Source organism: Dipodomys spectabilis, unplaced genomic scaffold (assembly GCF_019054845.1).
Source record: "Dipodomys spectabilis isolate Male_0828 unplaced genomic scaffold, ASM1905484v1 ptg000187l, whole genome shotgun sequence".
Classification (NCBI taxonomy): domain Eukaryota; kingdom Metazoa; phylum Chordata; class Mammalia; order Rodentia; family Heteromyidae; genus Dipodomys; species Dipodomys spectabilis.
This window is the reverse complement of record NW_024870864.1, coordinates 6,358,350-6,385,222: the sequence shown is the minus strand read 5'-3', so window position 1 is coordinate 6,385,222 and position 26,873 is coordinate 6,358,350. Positions and strand designations below refer to the sequence as shown.

The window sequence follows — 26,873 nt, the reverse complement described above, 5'->3', positions numbered from 1 at the left end:
TTAGCTTCTTGAGCAGCTAGGATTATAGGTGTGAGCCACTGGTGCCAGAATGAATGGATAGATTTATTACCTGGATGGATGCATGCAGGCATGCAGGCATCAGGTAAAGACAAAGCCTGCATGCTTGTCTCACCTATGAGATAGTTCAGGTTATCTCCTGCATTGCACATGGACCCCTCTCCCAACCCAGTCTCAGTAACAGTAAAAAAAAAAAAAAACTCTCCCTAGATTTCCAGTTGCCTTTCATGAAGAAGAAATCTCTCATGATGGAAAGCTCTTATATGATGATGATGATTTTACCAGTCACAAGATTGCACAGTTCAGTCTATGGAAATCTCTGTCTCTCAGGGATTCAATAAAGCAAATCAGTTTTTTCTCTTTCAAAGAATCTAAATAAAATTAAAGTAATTTTTTTTTTTTTTTTGGTTTGGTCGTGGGCCTGAACTCTGGGCCTGGGTGCTGTCCCTCAGCTCTTCAGCTCAAGGCTCGCGCTCTACCACTAGAGCCACAGTGCCACTTCCAGCTTTTTTCTTTTTGCTCATGTGGTGCTGAGGAATCGAACCCAGGGCCTCATGCATGCAAGGTAAGCGCTCTACCACTAAGCCACCTTCCCAGCCCCTGTAGCAGGCTTTTACCAGAAGGTATAACTAGGTTTGTCTAGGTACCCTCAATTTCAGATTAAACTTTTTTTAGTATAAGTATGTTCCAAATATTTGGATAGGGCATACTTATATTGAAAAAACAAATGTTGCTTCTCTAAAATTCAGATTTAACTAGGCATCTTGTATTTGTATTTACTGTAACACAGGGCAGATATCACACCACATCCCTTCCTGCTCCCTTTCCTGGCTGTCCCTCAGAACTGAAAGGCACATCTCTTCTTACCTTGTGTCTCCACTATGTACTAGGAGAGGGGAGGGGAGGTCTGGGGAGGGAAAGAGAAAGGGGCAGGGAAAGAGAAAGGGGAAGGGAGAGGGATTTTAATATGAGCAGGTCAATCTCCCACAGACATTGTAGCTTTAAATTAGAGTTTTTACTCAGTGTGATATAATTATCTTTACCTTCTTGGTTCCAAAGTGATTCAAGTCCAACCAAAAGCAAATAATGCAGTGTTTTACATGATATCAAGAGCTGTGAAAGATCTACAACTTTTACCCTATTTGCAAACATTGCCTGACACAGTTCATAGAGTCTCACAGAAGACATGCTTATTCCTGGGCTAAGGATAAAGGATTCTTACTCATAACATTACTAGCTGCATATCATGGCACTATTTTTCTGAGCTCTAATACCAATAGGATGATATGAAGAGGGCCAGATGACATTTGCATACATCTGTGCTTTTTAACAGAGACCATCTGTGATTTTTAACAGTTGAGGAAAAGGTATCTACTGTGTGCCTCTGCTCTCAAGACATCCAGAAACATAAGAACCATGATGAAATCTGACTCCAAACCCATGGCCTGTATAATCCTACCTCAGGGAAATGTTTGACTTTGTGAATATTATTAAATGGTGCTTGTCTTTGCTTTGCATGGTAGGCTATTGTAGAAATGCATACATAGGGATTATTTGCTTGAAACAGTTCCATGATAAATATAAAATATGATCTGGGATCGACTAGCTCATGACTGTCATTCTAGCTACATAGGAGGCTGATATCAGGCAGATTGTAGTTCCAGGCCCGCCCAGCAAAAAAAAACTCTACAAGACTCCATCTCAATGCACATCCTTCCAGCCACAGTAGGAAGCATAAAATAGCAAGTTTCTATTCTACTGAGTACCATGCCTATGTTTGTTCATCCTCCCTCCCTCCATTTTTGCACCTCCCCCTCATGCCCTCCCTAAGACAGAAAAAAAGAACAAGCAAAACTAAAATAAAAGCAAAAATCAACAACAACCACACCACCAAAAAAAAAAAACCTAAAACCCATGTTCCATTTCTTGGAATTCATTCAGATAAATTGTATTTTAAATGTTCAGAGGTTGGGGCTGGGAAGGTGGCTCAGTGGTAGAGCGCTTGCCTTGCATGCATGAGGCCCTGGGTTTGATTCCTCAGCACCACATAAGCAAAAAGAAAAAAGCCGGAGGTGGCACTGTGGCTCAAGTGGTAGAGCGCTAGTCTTGAGCTGAAGAGCTGAGGGACAGCGCCCAGGCCCAGAGTTCAGGCTCCACGACCGGACTCCCCCCCGAAAAATGGTCAGAGGTTATGCCTTTTGGAAGAAACAGGAGTATCTTCCTGTAGTTTCACTGTTTGTGCCTAGAATCCTGTATAATTGAACATGCCCTGGTGTATATTAGAGTTAGCTTCTGCATATGAGAGAAAACATGTACCTTTTGTCTGAGCTTGGCTTTTCTCACTTAACATGATTTGTTCTAGGTCCATCCATTTCCCTGCAAATGACATAATCTTATTCTTTCTAATGAATGAGTAAAATTCCATTGTGTATATAAGTACCATATATATTTTTTTTTGGGGGGGGTCCAGTCATGGGGCCTGAACTCTGGGCCTAGGCGCTGTCCCTCAGTTCTTCAGCTCAAGCTAGCATTCTACCACTTGAGCCACAGCTCCACTTCCGGCTTTTTTTTTCTGCTTATGTGGTGCTGAGGAATCGAACCCAGGGCCTCATGCATGCAAGGCAAGCGCTCTACCACTGAGCCACCTTCCCAGCCCAAGTACCATATTTTTTGATCCACCCATCTATTGTAGAGCCTCTGAAGATCCCTTTCTCTTGACTTTTCCAGCTTCTCGAGGCTACCTACATTCCTTGGTTCATGCCCCCTTCCCTACTCTCATATCACATCCCTTCCACACTGTTTTTTGCCCTCCTCTTGTGTGTGTGTGTGTGTGTGTGTGTGTGTGTGTGTGTGTGTGTGTGTGTGTGTGTGTGTGTGCTGTTCTGGGGTTTGAACTCAGGGCTTGGGTACTGTTCCTGAGCTTCTCTTGCTCAATCTAGCATTCTTATCATTTGAGCCACAGCTCCATTTCTAGCATTTTAGTGGTTTATTGGAAATAAGAACCTTACAGACTTTCCTGCCTGAGATGGCTTTGAACTGCAGTCCTCAGATCTCAGCCACCTGAGTAGCTAGGATTACAGGCATGAGCCACCAGAGCCTGGCTTTACTGTTCTACTTTTAAAGACCCGATTCCATTGGGTCTGACCAGATAATTCAGGGTAATCTCCCTATTCAAATTCAAATCGCTGCCAATCTTATTTCCCTCTTCCATATAAGATAACATATTTGCATATTCCAGAGATTCACTCATGGACATTTTTAGGGGATTATTAGCTAGCCTGTCACAGTAGTGACACCAAATTAACTGGATTTCCTACGTTGTAAATGGAAAGTACAGTATTTGCATTTTTTAAAATTTTGTTGGTCGTGGGACTTGAACTCAGGGCCTGGGCACTGTTCCCTGACTTTTTTACTCAAGGGTAATACTCTACCCTTTGAGCCACAGCACCACTTCTGATTTTCTGATGGTTAATTAGAGATAAGAGTCTCATGATCTTTCCTGCCCAGGCTGGTTTCCAGCCTCAATCCTTAGATCTCAGTCTCCTGAGTAGCTAGGATTATAGTAGTGAGCCACCAGGGCCTGGCTTGCATTTTTAAATCTATAATATCCTTTCTATTCCGAATAACCAGCAGCAGTGGGAATCAAATACACCCCCTACTGAAATGTATGGTTATTCTTTCATGACTGAGTTGAGTGCCAGTTTCATTGCAGAGTAACTTTGTTGACGTATTTACTTGCCATCATGAACCCATGATTATCTTGACCATTATTTCAGATCTCTGTAAACTTGGTTCCTGTTTGCTGATTTCACATATTTTCTCTATGTACCTGTTTCTTTTTCCCAAAGTGCAGTGGGCTTCCATGTTTCTAGGTTGTGATGACATCCCCCCATTCTTTCATCACACTCACAACTCAGCAGCTATATTCTTGCAACACAGCTTATAAAACTTTCAAAGTTAACACAGTGTTCTTACGTGGAGCCATTTACCAGAATACGTGGGCATGGCCACTCTTACCCTCTCTTGCTAGGACTCACAGGGGTGTGTAATAAAGGAAAACTTCTAGACAGGTGAAAACAAGTTCCTTAATTAAAAGGCAAACATGTGCTTCGCTTGACGATGTAACTTGCTCAAGACTTCAATGTGAAGTAATAGACATGAGGAGTTTTTGTGAGGTGTTGGAAATGTCTCGGGATGTTGGGGTGTCCCATAGGAATAAGAATACCAACTCAGGAACTCCGCAAGGCAGAAAGGTGTGCTACTGACAGAAAGCCAAGTAAGCAAGTGCACTGGGTGGACAGTATATCCTTGTTTTAATCCTAACTGCCTTTCATTCCAATTGGTCAGAACTTAGGTACACAATCTTACACAATTGGTTAGATTGAAAGGGGTTAAAAGGTTAAGCTATCAACCAAAACCAGACTACCTGGCCAAAGCAAGAACTTGTTAAAGCAAAAAAAAAAAAAAAAATTCTAACTCCTACTTAAGTCACATCTCAAGACATCTGAAGCATCTCTTTCTCCAGCAGGCTGGGACAAAGTCTTCTACAACATCTTGCAAGCATGGGCTTGCCATCTAGCACTTTGTCCATTTTGCATTGACTAGATGGGAGAACCAATTCAAAGAGGATTCCATAGGTGTACCAAGGCGAGGACGGAAGGGGCCAGCTCCAAATCATGTGACCCAGGCTGATGAAAATAATAAACCATAAAGAAATGTACATATCACCTGATGTGGAAGAAATAGTTGTATTGTCAAAGCTCATAGAATTCACAAACTTTATAGACTATGATCATGACAATTTACCTTGTGGAGGTTAAAATGTGTTTGGGACTTTAAGTATCACTATTCAACTGTGAAATTTGTGAAATGTATGTAATCACTTAATCTCAATAAGAAATCATTTAATAAAAAAGAAAATAATAAACCATCACTGAAATTAGAAAACAAGAAGCTCAAGTGAAAATGATATGAGAAATTGATAGTCCTAAATACTTATGCTTGAAACAAAATACTATAAATTAACAAGGTAAGTATCCAAATCAAAGACCCATTCACCTTGCTATCAGATCAAGAAAAAAAATAGGAAATTAGCTGGGCACCAGTAACTCATACTTGTAATCTTAGCTATTCAGGAGGCTGAGATCTAGGGATCATGGTTTGAAGCCAGCCCAGGCAGGAAAGTCCATGAGACTCTATCTCCAAGCAACCACAAAAAAGCTGGAAGTAGAGCTGTGGTTCAAATGGTAGAGGGCTAGCTTTGATCACAGAAGCTCGGGATAGTGCCCAGGCCCAGAGTCCCAGCCTTAGGGTTGGAGAGAGAGAGGAGGGGGGAGAAATAAAGAGATGGGGAGGAAGAGGGAGAGGGAGAAGGAGAGGAAGAAGGAGAGGGAAGGAGAGAGAGAGAGAGAAATACTGTAACATTTTTAAGCCTACTCTGTGTGTGTGTGTGTGTGTGTGTGTGTGTGTGTGTGTGTGTGTGCACAAGTGCAGTCACTGTAGTTAGAACTCAGGACCTCTTGCTTGATTTTTTCTCTACTCGAGGCTGGTGCTCTACCACTTGAGCTACATCTCTACTTCTGGTTTTTACTGGTTGAGATGAGTCTCTTGGATTTATCTGCCTGAGCCAGCTTAGAACCATGATCCTCAGATTCAGCCTCTTCAGTAGCTAGTAGCCATCAGTGCCCATCAGCCTTGTGTATTTTATTTGCTAAAATCTATTCCCAAAGGATGATTTTTTAAAACTTTATTTATGATATCTTTTGTTTTTAAGAAAGGAAACAATAAAATTACGGTCAATAATGGCTTTTAATCTAGAATAGAGACAAGCAGCATAGCTCACATAGCTTGAAAACTTCTGGCAAAATTGGTGAAACAAGAAAGAGAAGGAGCAAATAAGGAATAAAAAGAGGAACATCAAACCTAAGCACAGACTTAGAAGAATGTTATAAATAACTGAAGGTATGGTGGCTTGAACCCAGTGCCTCTTGCTCTTGTTTGATTCTTTTGTTGGCACTCTCCCACTCAAGCCACACCTCTACCCTGGCTTTTTGCTAGTTATTTTGGGAATGGAACCTCGGAGAGTTTTCTGCCTGGAAATCTTGATCTTCCAGATCTTAGCCTCTTGAGTAGCTAGGATTACAGGTATGAACCATGGGTAGCTGGCTGTAAGTGATTTTATATAAATAAAGTTGAGCATTCAGATGAAATAGATTTAAAAAAAAGAACTTACCAAAGGACAGAAATCTTTGAACTATACCATTTAAAATAATTGAATCATTTCCTTTATGGCCAGGGATATTGAGCATTTCTTCATGTATTTATTGGCCATTTTTACTTCTGAGAATTGTCTGTTTAGTTCTTTGTCCATTTGTTAATTGGGTTATCGACTCTTTGTGTGTGGGGGGGTAGTTTTTTAGCTCCTCATATTAGATCCTTAATTAGATCCTCTGGCAAAGAAAGATCTTCTCCTATTCTGTAGGTTGTATTTTTATTTGTTTGTTTGGTGCTAGAGATTGAACCCAGGGCTTTACATATGCTAAGCATATGCTCTACCACTGAGCTACAATCTCATCTCCTAATGCTGACTGTCTTTTTAGCTTAACACTATATCCTGCCTGGTGCTAGTGGCTCATGCCTGTAATCCTAGCTTCTCAGGAGGCTGAGAACTGAGGACTGAGGTTCAAAGCTAGCCCAAGCAGAAAAGTTCATGAAACTTTTATCTACACTTAACCACCAAAAAGCCAGAAGTGAAGCTGTGGCTGAAAGTGGTAGAGCACTTGAGCAGAAAAAAAAAACAAGAGACAGTGTGCAGGACTGTGTTCAAGCCTCAGGACTGACACACACACACACACACACACACACACACACACACACACACACACACACACACACACACACGCCCCACAACTATATCTTTCATTGTGCAGAAACTTTTCAACTTGATACAATCCCACCTGGCAATATGATAGTAACACTCACTGTACATATGTGAAAATGAAACTAGGAAACTTCAGGAAGCAGGTGGATTTGGGATAAATAGAGGAGAATAATGAAAGGATGACACTGACCAAGATTATTTTTACATGGACATGCTTTGTACAGATATTTGACGATAATGAAATAATTAAGTCACTTTTTAAAAAAGTACTCACAAAATTACTATCAGGCTCAGGTGAGCTTATATATTCATTTTCTACATGTTACATAGATAACAACTCCTAATCTTATATACAAAGTTGTAGAGGTTAGAAGTAGGAAGCGCTTCCTTCATTTTCAGGACCAGTATAAGCTTAATGCCAACTATCAAGAATAGTAAGAGAAGGGAAATTACCCATCAAAATAGTTCATAAACACAGATGCAGAAGTCCCAAATAAATTGATAGCAAGCTGAACCTATTATTATGAATGAAGAAGAAAACACATTCATACAGCTACTATATCAGTAAAAAAAATTGTAGGAAATTACAGAAATCATCTTTTTAGAGCAGTTGAAACTTGCCCATTGTGTATTTTTATTTCCCAAATCTGGTAACCTTATACCCAAAGGATATTTTTTTAATTAGAATATTTTGTTAGGGAAAAGGGTTGTACTTTACTTAGTCAAACCATCTATCTTTAGGGTTTATTCATGTTGTGTCTTGTTTAAGAAATTTCTTCTAACCCTCAAGTCATTAGCATATTTTTCTATACTTTTATCTTAAATGTGTTGGAGTTTGCTCTGTATTTATAGATTATTGATTTCATTTAAAATTAGCTTGTGATAGGATATAGTTATCTATTTTAAAGTATTTTCCATATAGCCACTTTCCAGCACTATTTATTGAGTAATAAACTTTACTTGCCAAATTCTACTTCTATCCTGATGATCTATCAAGAGTTCTTTCTGCATGGACCTTAGGTTTCTATGACTTCTCATCTACTTCTCCCTTGGCCCATTTTTGCTCAGTGCCTTATTGAATATTGAATATTTTGTTAAGGAAAGCCTTCTCACCTTGCTGCCCTTCTTTACAGTGATTTTGACTACTGAGTTTTGTTATTCCATTTAAAGTTTAAATATAGCATCCAGTGCTAACTGATACATGCCTGGTGTGTGGGGACATAAGGATTTAAAAGTAGATTGTGGTGATGGTTACATAAATCTATAGATTAAAAAATCGATGTATATGGTTCTAAAGTTTGAATTTTAGCCAGGCACCAGTGGCTCATGCTTGTAATCCTAGCTACTCAGATGGCTGGGATCTAAAGATCATGGTTCAAAGCCATCCCAAACAGGAAAGTCCATGAGACTCTTATCTCTAATTGAGCACCAAAAAAGCTGGAAGCAGAATTGTGGTTTGAGTGATAGAGTGCTAGCCTTGAGCACAAAAGCTCAAGGACAGTGCCAAAGTGCTAAGTTCAAGTCCCAGGACTGGCAAAATAAAAACAACATATGAATGTGATTATTTGAATATGAAGTGGCTTCACAGGTTCTTATGTGAAGGCCTTCCCAGTCTTCTGGGGGTGATAGACACCATCAGAGGTGAAGCCTAATTGGAAGAAGTAGATCCCTAGAGACATACCCTGGAAAGATATGCTTTGCCACTCACCTCCTTCTTGCCAGGAAATGAGTAGCTCTGTTCCACCACAATCTCCGGCTGTGATGTTCTGCCTGGCCTTGGGCCCACAGCAATAGGAATAATCAACCATGGACTGAAGCCTCCGAACCTGAAAGCCAAAATAAATCCTTTCTTCTTAAGTTTGTTTGCTCAGAACAGCAACAACCACAACAAATATACTACTTCACTAACACAGTATTTATTTGAGTGTCAGATAAACAACAAATGTTTTAATCCTATGAGGATGGCCCAGGTTATATTTTGTCCCGCAATCCTAATTAGGAATTTATTATATATTAAATAGATTTAGACTTTAGATTTAAATATTTGGGCAAGAAGTGATATGTTAAGTACAAGTGTATGATTACAGATCAACAAGAAAAAGGCAAATCATCTGGGCACTGGTGGCTCACATCTATCATCCTAGCTACTTGTGAGGCTAAAGTGTCGAAGATCTCAGTTTGAGGCCCAACTAGGCAAACACAATACTCCTCAACCAGGTATGTGAGAGGCTGAAATCAAGTGGATCATGGTTTCAGCCCAGCTCTAGCAGAAAAGTTTGAATCAGTACTTGAACAGAAAAAACTGAATGTAGTAACTTATGCCTTTCATCCAAGCTATAGATGGAAGAACAAAAAAAAAAAAAAGAGGTTCACTCTCCAGGCACATACTTGGACAAGAAGCAAAATTCTCAAAATCTAGTGAGTGCATAAACAATCTGAAGGCATGGCTCAGTTGTAGAGCACCTGCTTAACAAGCATTATGTGGTTCTGAGCTCAAACTCCAGCACTGGGAAAGAAGGAAGGAAGGGAGAGAGGGAGGGAGGGAGGGATGGAGAGAGGAAGGGAAAATAACCCAACAGAGAAATACAAAGAAAAAGAAAAGCCAACAAATAAGCATGTAAACATGTTTAACTTTGTATACCATGAGGGAATTACAAACTAAAACAATACTGAAATCTTCAATTGAAGAAATTTTAACTCTTCAACAAATGGTACTGGTAAAATTGGATATTCACTTGCAGAAAACTGAACTAGATCCCCACATATCACCTTCTACCAGCATCAATTCAAAATGGTTCAATGTAAGACCAGCAAAACTTTTAATTGGTGTAAGAGCAAATGTTAGAGAGAATGTGGAACCACAGGGTCGTGACTGCTCAGATTACAAATGACAAAACCACTCTTGCAACTTTCAGATATGTGCCTAGGGAGTTAGGTACAAGGGTGATTATTGTAGAATTGTTTGTAACCAAATTAAATTGAAAATGGAAGAACTAAAGAAGAGTGAATAAATTCAGTAAACATTTTTACCACAGCATACTGAACTGAAGACAAAAATAACTGAGTTCATGTTGACAACATCTGTAATCCTAGCTACTCAGAAAGCTGAGATCTAAGGTTTGAAAGTAGCCTGGGCAGAAAAGCCCATGAGATGCTATCTCCAAATAATGAAGAAAAATACTGAACTGGGGGTGTCTTAAGTGGTAGAGCACCAGCCATGAAAAAGTTGAGAGCAATAAAGTTCTGAATTCAAGTCCTGGTACCAGCACAATAACTAAATGAATAAATAGAAAAACATTAAATCACTGAAAGTTATGTTTGATGTGTACACATTAAATGTTAAATGTACAAAAGACAAAATGTTGCTTGTGGATGCATACAAAAACAGATATAAGCATAAAAGCATTAAAAAAAGAAACCATTAAGACTTGACATTAAGACTTGAGTTGATGGGTATTGATAAAATGAACCTTTGAGATTTGCTGACAATACTGTCAGACATAATGTTGAGAACTGAACCTGTCAGAGGGAATAATTTTCTAGACTCTAACACTGCCTTTCAAGGTTTGAGAAATACTGGATATTTTAGTGGACTTACACCACCCTGATTGATGCACATGTGCAACCACTGGGCTTGGTAGCAGCCCGAGCCTTTCTTTCTGCAGAATGCTGGTCCAGTCTTGCTAAGCTTGTGTCTCCTGATTTGTAAATCTGTTCTGCACCCAAATAAAATGATCTTTGTACCAAGCACTGGCTCATTTCTATAATTCTTCCTATTCAGGACACTGAAATGTGGAGGATCAAGGTTGGAGGCTAGCTTGCAAAAGGAAAGCACAACAAACTTATTTACTTGTAGTTTCTGTGACATGGAAGACTCAAGACCCAGGGCAAACTACCCATTGTTATATGTACGTTGGTGAAGCAGGGAAAGCCAAGTGGAATTGGGATTGGACAAAAAGGTCCAATAGAACCTTGTGGAACAGAGCCTGGCCAGGCTGGCAGCTCAGGACCCTCCAGGCCTTCTGGGCAGCACCCTTCTGAACTAGAATCTACTTGTAAAGTGGCTCCAAGGATTTCTTTAATTAAATTGATGGTGATGATGACGATGGAGTTGTACAATTCCAGAATTCATGTTGTGAATATAAAGCTTCTTGGGCAATGTCACCCCTTTCTCGATTTTTCCCTATTTTATCCCTCCCATAGTTCATCTTTCACATAGTGCATATTGAATACAATGACTTCATTTGTTCACCCTTCTTCCCTCCATTCCTGGGACCCACTTCCCACCTTCACCCTCCCCCCCAAAAAAAAACCCATGTTTCCATTTCCTGGAATTCATTCTGATAAACAATACTTTTGTTGTTCAGAGGAGTTAGGCCTTTGGATTCCTCCTCTATGTTTACCTTCATTTCTTCAATTTGTATGTAAATACATAGAGCCCTGTAATGTTATCATGTCTACTTGTTTTCTAAATTAGGCTTCCACATATGAGAGAAAATATGTACCATTTGTCTCTCTGAGACTGGTCTACATAACATTATTTGTTCTAGGTCCATCCATTTCCCTGAAAATGACATAATATTACTTTTTTCTAATAGATGAATAAAATTCTATTGTGTATATGCATCACATTTTCTTGATCCATTCATCCTTTGTAGGGCATCTGGGCTATTTTCATAACAGTTATTATTAATAGTGCATCAATGAACATGGATGTGCAAGTGTCCTTCCTATATCCTAACTTGTAATATTCTGGGTAGAAACTCAGGAGTGTCATGGCTGGATCATAGGTAGCTCTATTTTTAATTTTTTTGAGGAATCTTCAAACCATCCTCTAGAGCGGTTATACCAGTTTACATTCTCATCAACCATGCAATAATGTTCCTTTTTCCCCACATCCCCATCAGCATTTGTTATTGTTCAAATTTTCTTTTCTTTTTTTCTTTTTGTTGGTTGTGGGGCCTGAACTCTGGGCTTTGGTCCTGTCCCTCAGCTCTTCAGCTCAAGGCTAGCGCTCTACCACTTGAGCCACAGCACTACTTCTGGCTTTTTCTGCTTATGTGGTGCCGAGGAATCAAACCCAGGGCCTCATGCATGCAAGGCAAGCGCTATAGCACTGAACCACCTTCCCAGCCCCTGTTCAAATTTTCAGTCTTACTAGAATGAGATGGAATCCCGATGTTGTTTTGATTTGCATTTCTGTTATGGACAGAGATGTTGAACATTTCCTCATGTGTTTGTTGGCCATTCTTCTTCTGAGACATCTCTTTAGCTCCTTTGCCCATTTAGTGATTGGTTTGTTCATTGGGGGTGTGGGATGGTTCTTGAGCTCCTTGTGTATTTTGGATAAAAGGCCCTTGTCAGATGCATTGCTGGTAAATATCTTCTTCTCCAGTGTGTTGGCTGTCTTTCTAGTTTAGAAACTATTTTCTTTGCTGTGCAGAAATTTTATTTTTATGTAATCCCATTTGTCAAGTCTCTCTCCTGTTTACTATGACCCTGGGACTGTCTTCAAAAAGTTCCTGCCATTCCAATAAGTTCTAACATTTCTCCTACTCTATCTTGTAGTAGTTTCAAAGTTTCAGGCCTGATGTTGAGATCTTGGATCCATTTTGAATTGATATTGGTACAAGGTGACAAACAGGGATCCACTTTTAGTTTCTACATGTGGTGTCCAGTTTTCCCAACATCAATTATTGAAGAGGTTGTCATTTTTCCCAACATATATATGTATACACACACACACACACACACACACACACACACACACACACACACATGCTTGACAAATATCAGATGACTATAAGTATATGGGTTTATTTCTGGGCCTTCTAGTCTATTCCATTGGTCTTCAGGCCTACTTTTATGTCAGTACCAAGCTGTTCGTTAATATCTCTCTGTAGTAAAGTTTAAAGTCTGGAATTGTGCCTTTGCTTGGTGTCTACTCTTTTTTTGTGGGGGGAGGGAAGAGGGTCTGGTCATGGGGCCTGAACTCTGGGCCTGAGCGCTGTCCCTCAGCTCTTCAGGTCAAGGCTAGCACTCTACCACTTGAGCCACAGTGCCACTTCTGGCTTTTTTTTTTCTGCTTATGTGGTACTGAGGAATTGAACCCAGGGCCTCAAGTATGCAAGGCAAGAGCTCTACCACTGAGCCACCTTCCCAGCCCAGGTGTCTATGCTTGAGCTGGATTTCCCAACTACAGCCTTGTATTTCTGATTGAACACACAGATATTGCCCAGTCTCTAATTTGCCATCTTCTTTCTCCTCTGATGCTGAGACCTTTTAAAGTAGTTATAGACAATGTCAAAATCTGAATGACATAAGCAATAATTTGACTCCTTGGTGGTTTTTTGTTGTTGTTGTGTTTTTGTTGTTGTTTTTGTCAGTCCTGGGGCTGGAACTCAGGGCCTGGGCATTGTCCCTGAGCTTCTTTTGCTCAAGGCTAGCACTCTACCACTTGAGCCACAGCTCCACTTCCAGCTTTTTCTGTTTGTGTATACTGAGGAATAGAACCCAGAGCTTTAAGCTTGTTAGGCAAGCACTCTACCACTAAGCCATATTTCCAGCCCCATGACTCCTTTTTTCAAATTTTCACTAGATCCTTGGTGTTTTGGGCTGATGTCCTATCATTGTTTCACCACATGAAAAATGTCTTCTCATGCAGGAAAAACATCGTGGACCCAGAAGATCCCCGGTGTGCCCGCTTAACACTCACAGGACAGATGACCACTGTATCTCCAGCAGAAGTAGAATTTGCCAAGCACGCCATGTTTTCAAGGTGTGAAGATGTTTTCAAATTGAGATGCCAAAAAATATGCAATAAGAAGAACGAGTCCAGGTCAACTCTGTGCTATTTGGTGCCTGTGAAGTAATGGCCACAATGGGCCTGAGCTGCCCCGTGGTAGCAATGTGGTAAATGACGTGCTGGGGGCGTAAGGTACTATGCAGGCAGGTGGCTTCAGTGAGCTGACACCACCCTTGGGGAAGCATCCCCACCTTGAGATGCTGCAGGTGTAAATGCCTTTGGCACAGTTCCTGTGTATTCCAAGCTTAGCAAAGCCCTGCCTTGCACTGAAAATAACTGAACCTTCCTAGTCCAGTCAGTGTCACAAACATTCTCAAATGTCCTCCCTAAGGACTTATTATTGTATTTGTTACAGATATCATATTTGTGACAAATACTTTTCCATTTTGGACTTGGTGTCTGAATGTTGCTTATGCCAATTTCAAATATTAAAGCAATTTTGAAAATCTGGTATCAGGTACTGAACTTCGGGCTTCTCAATTGCTTGGCTGTTTTGCTCATGTCTGGTACTCTACCACTTGAGCCATACCTCTAGTCTACTTTTTGCCAGTTCATTGGAGATGGAATCTCTCAACAGGCTATTCTGCCTGGGCTGGCTTTAAACTGTGATCTTCTGGATTTCATTTTCTTGAGTAGCTAAGTACAGGTGTACTTGGCCACCAGTACCCAGCAGGCCATTTTGATTTTGATAAAGTTTAAAAAGATGGGTGCTGATGGCGCACGCCTCTGATCCTTCCTACGCAGACAGCTGAGATCTGAAGATCACAGTTTGAAGCCAGTCCAGGTAGAAAAAAAAACCTCTGAGATTCTTACCAGATGTAGAAGTGTGGCTCAAGTGAGACAAATAAAGAAAAAGCTGAAGGAGAACAACCAGTCCCTGAGTCTAAGCCCCAGTTCTCACACATACAAAACAACATTATTAGCCGGGCGCTGGTGGCTCACGCCTGTAATCCTAGCTACTCAGGAGGCTGAGATCTGAGGATCACGGTTCAAAGCCAGCCCGGGCAGGAGAGACCGTGAGACTCCTATCTCCAGAAAACCGGAAGTGGCGCTGTAGCTCAAGTGGTAGAGTGCTCGCCTTGAGCTGCAGAACTGAGGGACAGCGCCCAGGCCCAGAGTTCAAGCCCCACGACCGACAAAAAAAAAAAAAAAAAAAAAAAACAAAAAAAAACCATTATTAAATAAATAAAGTTTAAAAAATAGGTATACCACAGCCCTCGTCCTCAAATATACTATAATCTATGTCATGGTCATCTGTAGTGGAGGACAAATCTGTCAGTAGCAGAAGGTAGATGTGACCCTGTCCACCCTAGCTGGCTCTCGGGCTGGATCAACAGTGGAATCTTGCTGCAGGAGTGGAGTCTGTCCCTAAACAGAGGTGTCCCATGCGCTCACTATTTTGGTACCCTTTCCTGTAGCGATCATGTGTCCTTAACTGATGCCTCCAACATCCAGCACTCCACTGTGCCCTTATTGGTTGACTCCCCACACTGGCCCATAACCAAAGCAACATCAGCATGGCCAGGTGACAGGTGGGCCTGCGAGCATCAACAAGCCCAGAAGGCCTCATGGCTCATCAGCCACTGAACTGGTATTCAAACCAAGGGAGCATGGTCCACTCAGGGTAGGGACTCCAGCTTCCTGCCTCTTTAAGGCTATCCCCAGGACCTGACGCACGGCAACTTGGTTTGTGCCTTTGGCTGGGTGGAGCAGCTGTGAGCTCAAATCAAGCCAGGAGTCTAGAGCTATCATGCCCAGACAGACATGTGCCCTTGAGAAGAGCAGCTTCACTGTGGACTTCCTTTGTCCCTGCAGGCACCCAGGCATGCGCAAGTGGCCTCGCCAGTATGAATGGTTCTTCATGAAGATGAGGATAAAACATGTCTGGCTTCAGAAATGGTATGGAGGTGTATCCGACATTTCAAGGGAGGAATATTTCAAAGCCACGCCTAGAAAGGCCTGATAGTGTAAGAAGAATGTCCTCGGTGTTGGCATTAAGGAGAAGTTATTTTTAAGGGCTGCAGCCAGAGACAGCTCTCCAATGCTGTCTATTTCCTGAAGGGCTCCTAGCTGCCCTGCCATCCTCCAGCAGAATGAGCGATGCTTACAGGGTCCCTTGTGTTGGGGCAACTTCACATCAACGATCTTTGTTTATGTTGCATTCTTTTCACCTATTTGGAAGTCATTGTTGGTTGTCAAAATGGCCCTGTGAGACCACTGATTGCTCTTCCATTCTTTTAAGGAAAAAAAAAAAAAAGGCTGTATGTACAATGTGATTGCTTTGTATTGTGAGAATATTTCTGTTGCCTGCTGTGCCAAAAGCAGTATCCTGGATCTTAAGCTCACAATGGCCAAAAAGGAGCTGAATGCGCATGACACAACACACATTGTGCTCAGGATGCAGATAGGGGACTGGAGGTGGCTACTCATCCTGCCACCAGATTGCAAATGCATTGTTGAATTGCAATTGCTAGAATGTATTGACCACTCATGGAACAACTGTCTCCCGCTGGAACATGACAGCGTTAGAACCAGGCAGAGTTTTGTATGCAAGCTGAGTCTATGTGAGTAGGCTATTGGTGAAATGTTAAAGAGAATGGGGCTGGGCAGCATTATTTTTACATATAAAGTCTCACATCTGTAGTCTTAGCTACTCAAGAGGCTGAGGTCTGAGGATCATAGTTTGAAGCCAACCTGGGCAGGAAAGTTTGTGAGACTCTTATCTCCAATTAACCAGAAAAAAAAAAATCTGGAAGTGGAGCTGTAGCTCAAGGGGTAGCTATCCAGCCTTGAGTGAAAAGTGACCAGGCCCTGAGATCAAACCCTAGTCTGCCACAAAAAGAGAGAGAGAATGGTCTATCTTTGGCACCAAGCTTCCCAAATCCCAGATGCTCCCATTTTCGGATAGCCCTGTTCTTTCATGCATTACTTGTGACAGCCAAAATAAGAAACATCCCCTTCCATCATTTGTAGAGAAGAGTGGAAAGCAAAGGCAATATGCAGGACATGGAAGGGAAGCATGAGCCACTGAGGGCCTCTTCCCTGCCCAGCCCTGGGCTAGGCCCTTAATGATACAATCAGTTAAGACACATGCATTATCATCCCTTACATGCAATGAAACTGAGGCTTAGAAAGAGCAAGCCACCACCTCACTGTTAGACTCTTGACCTTGGAGCAGCATCCCCAAGCTCTCAAGTTTTCAGAACAAGAATTTCTGAAATGTGCAGGTGTCATTGAACCAGGCACTGCAGTGATGGGATGGCAAACATGGACTTGTCACTGCCTTAAAGTCAACTCTGAAACTTGGTTCTTAACTACAGAGTTCAAAATTTTCTACAAGTGATACACAGGAATTCTTAGTGTTTGCAAGATATTAGATCATACTGGTACACACCTGTAAGACCTATATGGACCTAAGTATATGACTAAGCCCTCTTCTCATTTCAGTCTATAAAGGCTATAGTAGTATCTGAGTTTGCTATCTTCCCATAGGAATTTAAAGCCTGCTGGGTTAGATATATTACACAAAAACACATCACCATTTAGAGAAAATACACATTCTTCAAATAGATATAGAGGATTATATTAATAGTTATATTTTTATTTTAAAAAGTAAGACAGAGTTTGAGGTGTCAGCACACATTTTAAGTGCCTATTAATAAAACTAGTAGGATGTGCAATCTTCTTTCATTTGTTCTTAGCCATCTCACAGAAGAGCTCCAGGCAGTGGCAATTTCTAAATGTAAGATAAGTTGGCCTAGGAATGTGGCTTAGTGATAGAATACTTGCCTAGCATGCATGAAGACCTGGGTTCAATTCCTCAATACCACATCAACAGAAAAATCTGGAAGTGGTGCTGTGGCTCTAGTGGTAGAGTACTTGCCTTGACCAAAAGCTCAGGGACAGCACCCAGGCCCAGAGTTCAAGCCCCAGGATTTGCACACACAAAAAGAATATGTAAGGTAGCTTCTGAAGATATTTCATGTTTTCTAATTTAAAACAATTGCTATGCCAACTTAGAAGAAAGAGGGGAAACTGGAAGTACAACCGCATGTCAGAAGTATCCCATAGGTCAACCTCAAACTTTATTCCTTTTCTTTTAAATAACTCCAAACAAACAGTTATCCCTACCATGTTTCAGTGGACCAGTAATACAGGTGTGGTTGAGCTGGGTCCTCTGCTTCCTGAAATTTACATTTTATAAACTTTACTTTTGAAAACATCTCTGCCTCCTGCTCCTATCATATAGATAAAATGTCCCTATGCCAAGTTGACTTATTGCCAGGTTCCATTTAGCTCATTTCAGGTCCCCGGTGCTTCAAAGGGCTTGGAAGCCTGGATTTCATTTATTATTGATGAGTGCTGTCAACTGTTAGTCAAAATTGCAAGAAATGGAATCTGAGCACGTCAGACAGTAAGAATAGTGTTTACAACTCATGAGGTTGAGTATGATGTGCCTTACTCAGGCAGGAATGGTTCAGAAAAAGCTCTAGAAACTCATACTAATTAAAAGTTTTAAGACTGTACCAGAAGTTCTAGCCATTGTAATAAGGCAAGAAAAAGAAAAGTGCGTATGAATTGGAAAGAAATAAAAGTAACCTTGTTTACATAGGACATGATTGCCCACAAAGACAATTCCAAATAATGTGCTTTTTGTTTCTTTGTCTTTCTAACTGTATTTTTCATCTTTTCTTTTTTTATACCGGGGATCTAACCTAGGACATTGCACTTGCTAGGCAAGCACTTTGCCACTGAGCTACATCCCAGCCCCCAAATAATGTGCTTTTTGAACATAAAAAGAGCCTGCAGTACTGAATGCAGCAAGGTCCTCAGGATGCAAGGTCAGCACAAAAATTTAACCATTACATTAACAAAGAACATGAGGAAGCCATGTTTATTGTGTTTTTAGTAAAAATCACAATACCACTTAAAATCATTACAAAGAAAATTACATAGTTTGGGACATAAATTTAACAAAACATATAGAGGCTTTATGTGCTGGAAAAAATATTCTGATGAAAGAAATTAAAGGCTTCAATAAATGAAAAACAGTACTGCATTCATGGATTTTCATTATGTTTAGTAAACATACACAAACTTATTCTAAGTTATATCCCAGCATAGGGGTGTGGCTCACTAGCACAGCATTTGTCTACCATACACAAAGCCTTAGGTTAGCACTGCAAAAGAAAAAATTTTATCTCAAGGTTTAAAAGGTTTAAAATAGCTAAAACAATCAAAAGAAAAATTAAATTGGGTAAATCATTTATTTTCACTTCTTGAGTTATTGGCAGAGGCACAGATATAAACCAATGGAACAGAACAGAATCTAGAAATAGATACATGCTCTGCTTTAGTGATTTCTTTTGAAGATACGACGTAATGCAACACAGAAAAGATAATGTTTTTAATAAATTTGCCAGAGCAAGTGGGTATCTATAGGGAAAGAAAATGACTCTTGGACTAAACTTAATACTTTACCCAAAAAATTAACTCAGAAGAGGTCTTCTGTAAACATATAATGTAACTATAAAAACATAGAAAATCTTTAGGACCAAGGGCTAGCAATGTGTTCTTAGACTTGATGCCAAAATCACAGTCTGTGAGAAGAAAATGTGATAACTTAAGTCTCATAAAAAAAATTTAAAAACTTGTTTTGCAAAGGACCAGGGTAAAAAGGAGGATGAAAAGACAGGCTGATAGAGACAGAAAGTATCTGCACGCCACACACCTGATAAAAGGCTACCATCTAGATACAGATAAAGAATTATCAGTGCTGAACAGTTATTGAAATTCCAACAGAAACCTAAGACACAAAAAGCCATCTCATTTCAGAAAATGTGTGAACAACAAGTACAGACACAAAGAACTATCCAACATAATTGTTTATTGGGGAACTTACCTCCCAAAACTGCTAAAGTAAAACAGTGGTGATAACGTCAAAGATTGATAAGGATGAAGAGGGCCTGGGTGGGTCATATATTGCAGCTGGGAATATAAAACAGAATAGCCACACTGGAAAACCACTCAACAGGTTTCCCCAAAATCAAAACATACAACTCCCATACTAAGCAACAATTACATACCTGGGCATTGATCTCAGAGAAATGAAAAGTTACATTTTCAAAAAAAAATTTGTACATGAATTATATATGATACTCAAAATATGTCAGGAACACAGTGACCTTCAATCTGATGGCTAGCAAAACAAATTGTAGTAAATCCACATCCTGGAATACTGTTCCCAAGAAAACAAAGAATGAATGACTCAAATAGGCACCAAGTTGAATGCCACTCAAGAGAAGTCAGATGAACAAGAAAACTTGACTCTAAAAGTTTACCCACTATGTGACCCCATTTCTATCACATTTTGAAATATGAAATTACAAAAATGAAAGATAGAATAGGGGTTACCAGAAAGGCAGGTGGAGAATAAGAGAGGTAGCTATGACTATGAAAGGTTAACACAAAAGTCCTTGTTGGTGTGGAAATATTCTGAATGAATATGAGAAACTTAGTCATTAAATTATACTAAGTTTTAGTAAGATGTTACTGGATATAAGGTATGCAGGATTCACTTATATGATTTGTTAAAACTGCATGTGAATCTATAATTACATACAACTATTCAGAATCTACAATTCTCTCTAAAGGGCAAGTTTAATATGAACAATCCTTATCTTCATTAAAATAAGGCATTTATGCTATCTTTCTTGATGACTCCTAGCAAAAGAAGAAATTGTGCCTAAACCCAGCAGAAAAAAGACAACATTCTTTTTGAACTATTAATACATGCATTTGCAAATGAAATGTAATACTTCTTTACAGAGTTTCTAAATGTATTATGTAATACTGAATACAAATTCGAAGAGTTGATCCAGAGCTGGAGGTATAGTTTCATGGAAGTCATCTGACCAGCATGCACAAGTTAGATTTGAATCCAACAGCATCAAAAAGAATTCTACATGTCTGCTGTACAGATTGATTGAAGGCCATTTTAGAGGGGAGGATGTCATCAAGTTTCTGACATAAACGTGTTGAGTCAGGTTACAGGTATATGGTTTAGGCATCCAAAGTACATACAATGCTTCTGTACTGCTATTTATGCAAAGAACTCCATTTCCAGTCATCTTCCTCTAAAGGTCCTGAGAAATCATTCTTTGGTTACTGTGACTAAGCTATCCAAGCCAAGCACTAGTGGCTCAGCCTGTCATCCAAGCTAATCAGGAAAATTAGATCTGAGAATCATGGTTAGAAGCCAGCCAAGGCAGGAAAAGTCTGTGAGATTCTCCAAAAGGCCAGAAGTAGGGGTGTTGTTCAAGTAGTAAAATACCAGCCTGGCACAAAAAAAAAAAAACAAGAATGAGAGGCCCTGAGTTCAAGCCCCAGTGCTGGTGAAAAATAAATAAATAAATAAAAGTAAGCAAAGCATATCCAGACCCCATGGTTTAATTAACAGTGACTGTACCATTCTTGGAAGCTAGTAATTGACATAATCCTGCTTGTCCCACTGTGCCTTGTATATGTTGGCTCTTTGTAACAACTGTTTTGAGATTCATATGTATTTCAGAAAGATTTCCAAAGGGCTATATCTCAATTTTAGGCATTTTACTGTCAAATACTGGTTTAAGAATCAAATTTTGCCAGGCATGATGGAGCATGTCTGTAATCCCAGCACTCAGGAGGCTGTGGCAGGAAGATCACAAGTTCAAGGACTGCCTAGAGTATACTGACAGACTCTGTCTTTATAAAAGGAAAGAAAGAAAAGAAAGGAAGGAGGAAGAGAGGGCAAGAGAAATAAAGAAGGAGAAAAGAAAGAGGGAAAAACCTTAGGATAATCTACCTGTTGATGCATGCTTGATAACAGGTAATAAGTTATGAAAATATTGAATTGTAATGAATTTATGACTTATATGTACCATGTAATGCATGTAGACTATAAAATCTGTACTCAAAAATGGATATGTCTTTCACCAGACTGTTTTATTCCTGACATGGTCTCTGTGCTTAATTAAATGAAGTTATGATATTCATACATTGTCCTTTTCCATAAGACTACAAATTAATGTTATCAGATTTTGATGCTACTTCAGTGAATCAGCTGATAAATTTTCAGTGGAGCCAAGCACCGATAGCTCATATCTGTAATCCTAGCTATTCAAGAGGCTGAGGTTTGAAGATCAAAGTTCAAAGCCAGCCCAGGTAGGGCTTATCTCGAATTAATCACCAAAAAAGCCAGAAATAGAAGTTTGAGTGGCTCAAGTGGTAGAGTGCCAGCCTTAAGTGAAAAAGCTAAGGAACAGTGCTTAGGCCCTGAGTTCAAGCCCTAGCACTGACACACACACACACACACACACACACACACACACACACACACACACATCAATAGAAAATTTTCCATGGCTCTTACACTGAAGTATCTTGGATGCATTGCTTCTCATTCTTACAAATTTGGGGAATTAGTGATTTCCCTGTATCTCATTTTCTTTTTGTATAAAATTGGATCATTATCATTTAGTGCCTGGCACACCACAAAGTTAAAAAAAAATGACTTGTTAGACAAGTGCCAGTAACTCATGCTTATAATTCTAGCTACTCAAGAATCTGAGACTGAGAGGATCCTGGTTTGAAGACAGTCCAGGTAGAAAACCTTGCAAGACCCCTTCATAAACCACAGCTGGGCCCACTGGTACATGCCTGTCATCCTAAGATACCCAGGAGGCTGAGATTCAGAGGATCACATCTCCAGGACACAAACCCACAAGACTTCATCTCCACAGAGGAGAGCTGGATGTATGGTACACGCCTCTGATCCCAGCAACTATGTACAGTTTAAAGCTGGTAGACTTGCAATGTGGGTGAGTACCTAAGCAGTAAGCTAGATCCTTGTTTTAAACACAGCCAGCAAAAACAAAAAATGTGTTGGAGACATGGCGAGGCACTAGACAGCAGCCTGGCAAGGTGAGACCAGGCCCTGAATTCAAAACCCCAGCATAAAAGAAAAGAAAAAACGAAAGAAAGAAAATAGAGAAAGGGAAAAAAGGGGGGGAAGGGAGGGAAGGAAAGGCTGTGTTCTATGGATTCTTGTTTTCTCACTATAGTAAAGTCATCTGCCCTGAAGTCATTCTCCTTGGCAAGAAAGGGAGCTATTTGAAGTGGCTGATTTCACTTCCTTCTGCTTTGACTCTACTCCCTTGTCTTTGTTTGTTTGTTTTTGGACAGGCTATCAGTGTGTAGCCCAGACCGATCTTCAATTGGAGATCCCCCACCTTGGAATTAGGGTATGCACCAACACGCCTGTTTGTTTGTTTGTTTGTTTGGGCCTGGGCACTGTCCCTCAGCTCTTCAGCTCAAGGCTAGAACTCTACCACTTGAGCCACAGCTGGCTTTTTCTGCTTATGTGGTGCTAAGGAATCAAACCCAGGGCTTCATGCATGCAAGGCAAGCGCTCTACCACTGAGCCACCTTCCCAGTCCCACCCCTATTTATTCTTGCCTTCTTGACCCTTCACCACGGTGCTCCTGATCATTTCCATACAAACTACTGAACCTCAAGAGAGATTGTGAGAAACTTCTAAGTTTCCAAACATGGAGATCTTACAGCACAGCAGAGGCAGGGAATCGCTGCGCCATCTGGTGGCTCCTCCTGGAACTTCATGTTCTCAAGAACCCAGACTCCAGCAGAGAAACCTTGAGCCCACTTTCAGTGAAATACGTTGGTAGGCACACACACAACAAGCTCTTCTCTTTGCAAATACATAGAAATAAATATCTTCCTGCTTGTTACATGAAGACTCACAAATAATGATGTTTGATCGTGGTATTTTTCAATTCTTTATAGCAGTTACTGTGAGTAAATTTCTCCTAGGAGTTTACATACACTACTTCACTCTGTTGTTTACATCATCCTGTGAGGACAGAAACACTTTGATGTGAAAACCTGAGGTTCAACAGACTCACAGACTACGCTCCTGGGGTCTCATATATGAGGCCCAGCAGATATTAAATCCATGTGTGACTAGGACACTATTTCCCCCGCCTTTAGAGTTTTGGAGGTTTCAGAAAGAGCCTATATTCCCCCGTTTGTGTTTCTTTCACTTTCTGCTGTTCTCAGCAGATTCCTCAGACCCCCCACCAGGACCGTCAGTGGCTGTCCCAGGATCTGGTCTCTGCCAAGACCCAGTTATAGCTTTGTAGACTGTACTGGGTCTCTCCAAGATGGCAGATCTCTTACTACCTCATTCTGACGGCTGCGTGGGAAGACCTACCTCAAGTCAAAACAGCCGCGAATAATGCCAGTGAATAAAGCCCAGGTGAATTCAAATTGCCACGTCTCCCCTCTGGATTCCTACCCAACATAACAGCCAGGCTTAGGGTTGAATTCTTCCATGTCCCATCGGGATTTCAATTTTACTTTTTTGTCGAAGCACGACTGTTAGAACCAAGTGTACACTTAGGTAGGCTCCAGCCTGCACAGCCCGCCCTCTTTCCTCCTTCTCTCCAGCCCTTCCAATCTCTTTATAACTAATTCCTAGCATTAAACCCTTCTTTACTTGAAATAAGTCTTATTTCATGGTTTTGCATGTATGTATATGCCACTACAGGGACTTCACTCACTCTTGCTTCGCTTTTTCACTCAAGGTTAGAGCTCTACCACTTGAGTCACAGCTCATTTCTGGCTTTTTCCTGGTTGTTGAAGACAAGTTTCTCTTAAATGTATCTGCCTGGGCTAGTTTCAAACCAGGATCCTCAGATCTCAGACTCCTGAGTAACTAGGATGAGCTGCCAACACCTGATATAACTCCATTTTTGTCAGGCACTTACATCTAACTTAACATAAATTTTCATAGCATTGGTTTCTTCTCTTGGGGGAGCACTTATTTGATAGGGTTGACCTGAAACCTCGTAAATGCTTGATTAAGGGTGTATCACTAAGCCACATCCCTAGCTTGACATTTATTTCTTAGCTCCTCATTGAATGAAGATGTTCATTCTCTTTCTGTCATTTCTGTGTCTCATTCTTTCTGTGCCATCACACAATACTTTATGTCGTTCAACAAAAATTATGGGACATCATAGCTCTTTACATATATATATATATATATACATATATATATACATTTTTATTGTGAAAATACTGTACAGAGGAGTTACAATTACATGGCCAAGGTAATGAGTACATTTCTTATCAAGCATTGCTGCCTCCTCCTTTTTTTCCCCCTTCCCATCCCTCCCTTCCCATCTCTCCCTTCCCCTCAGTGAAAACAGGGGTTATGCTGCAGGGGAGGGACACACAAAGCAACAAAGAAATCATCTTATAAATATGTTAGAAACAATTGCAAGAAAGAAAAAACATTTGAATCCTTATCTTGGGGTTCATTTCGCCTAACATCAACTTATCTGACCATTTCTCTTTTCTTGTAAAGATGCTGTGCAGAGGAGTTACAGTTACATGAGTAAGGTAATGAATACATTTCTTGTCGAGCATTATTATCCCCTCCTTTGTTTTTCTCCTACTATCCCTTCCCTCCCTTTTTGCACAATGTTACCCCCTCATTTTCTCCCACTTCCCTTCCAGCCTTCTCCCTTCCCCCCAATTGTAAAGTTCGTTTCCAACCTAGTGTCTAATGACTATCACTGTTGCATTGGTTCACCCTTTGTCCCAACAAATCGATAAACTGATATACAAAACAAAGGGTACAGAAAAAAAGGAAAAATCAGGGAGAGTGCGCAGGCCCTGATTTCAAGCCCCCAGGATGGGCATACATACACACACACACACACACACACACACACACACACACACTTCTCTTTCCAACTACTTTACTAAGAGAATAAAATCAACTCAGAATGAGGAAGGAAAAACATGCCCTGCCATGAGTCAGCTGAGCACAGAGACCACAGACAGCACAGTTACAAAAGTAACCAGAAACAGTATTGCTGCCCAGGTTGAAGCAATCTGGACACCCTCCCAGCAATCCTACATAGAGTGACTTCTGCTTTCTTGACTGTGGGAAACTTCCTTCTAAAATCTCAGAGGGTGGAAAACTTTGCTGTTGGAGGTCAAATCATTAGGAATGAAATACTGTACCCTTGCCTGGTATGTTTAAGTCTTTGACATTGGAGACACAGCCCTGATTTCCACACAGGTGTGGAAGGGCTTCAAATGAGGATTCCTCAACACTCAACTTCCTCCTTTCCAAGTCACACGGCTGGGTTTCTTGTGCAGTCCAGACTTTAGCAGACAGCCAGTGCACTTGGAGGCTAGAAAGCATAACTTTAACTTTTATCTAATGCCTCGCTTTGCCGCATCACACAGATGAACTCCAGGTTTTGGTACCAGTTTATAAAGTAAATCCTTACTATCAGTCAGAAGGGAACTTGAAGTATTTATTGATAGTCTTTTTCTCATGTGACAACTTCAGCCTGTCCAAATTATGTCACACATTTTGTTTGCATTGTTGCAATATAGCTTAACAGCCTCGTGGCAAGGGGTAGGGAAGTGCTGACATTTTCCTTCCCCCTGGTGGGTCTTCTGTTAGTGCTTTATTGGACTGATCTAACCTCATAAACACAATCACCTAAATGGAAGTTGTGAATGTGCCACTTTTTGCTTGGTTATTTCAACCATGCTGCTATATATAATCAGGGGTAGCACGGCTCAGTTTGGTTCTGAGGGTGGGCAGCTCTAGAGTCATTTTCACTGTGCTGTTAAACAGAGCCTGGTCTGCTCGCTGTTACCTACGTTTTACAGGCATCATAATAAAAGCTAGACTATTTCTCTGGGGAGGGCTGGGAAGGTGGCTCAGTGGTAGAGCGCTTGCCTTGCATGCCTGAGGCCCTGGGTTCGATTCCTCAGCACGACATAAGCAAAAAGAAAAAAGCCGGAAGTGCCGCTGTGGCTCAAGTGGTAGAGTGCTAGCCTTGAGCTGAAGAGCTGAGGGACAGCGCCCAGGCCCAGAGTTCAGGCCCCACGACTGGACACAAAAAAAAAAAAAAACAAAAAAAAACAAAGACTATTTCTCTGGGGAAAAAGAGACTTATTTAATGTAATCTAAAGACTTTTCCAATAGAAAATGAAAACTATTGAAAAGATCTATTTTTTAGCTTTCGGCAATTGTGATGGTGCTTTGTAGTGGTGTCTGCTGGAAGTCTACTGCCATTGTAGGGA

General features: G+C 40.7%; 1 protein-coding gene across 1 annotated transcript in view; it reads left to right on the top strand.

The window, feature by feature from the left end:
- The window catches only part of Creg2 (cellular repressor of E1A stimulated genes 2), a 36,722-nt gene extending 20,591 nt beyond the window's left edge, over positions 1-16,131 (top strand). The window contains exons 3-4 of the mRNA XM_042695506.1: positions 13,563-13,676; positions 15,519-16,131. Of these exons, the coding sequence (XP_042551440.1) occupies positions 13,563-13,676; positions 15,519-15,666 (262 nt within the window). The 3' untranslated portion in view covers positions 15,667-16,131. The remainder of the gene's footprint in view (positions 1-13,562; positions 13,677-15,518) is intronic.
- The last annotated feature ends 10,742 nt before the right edge of the window (positions 16,132-26,873 follow it).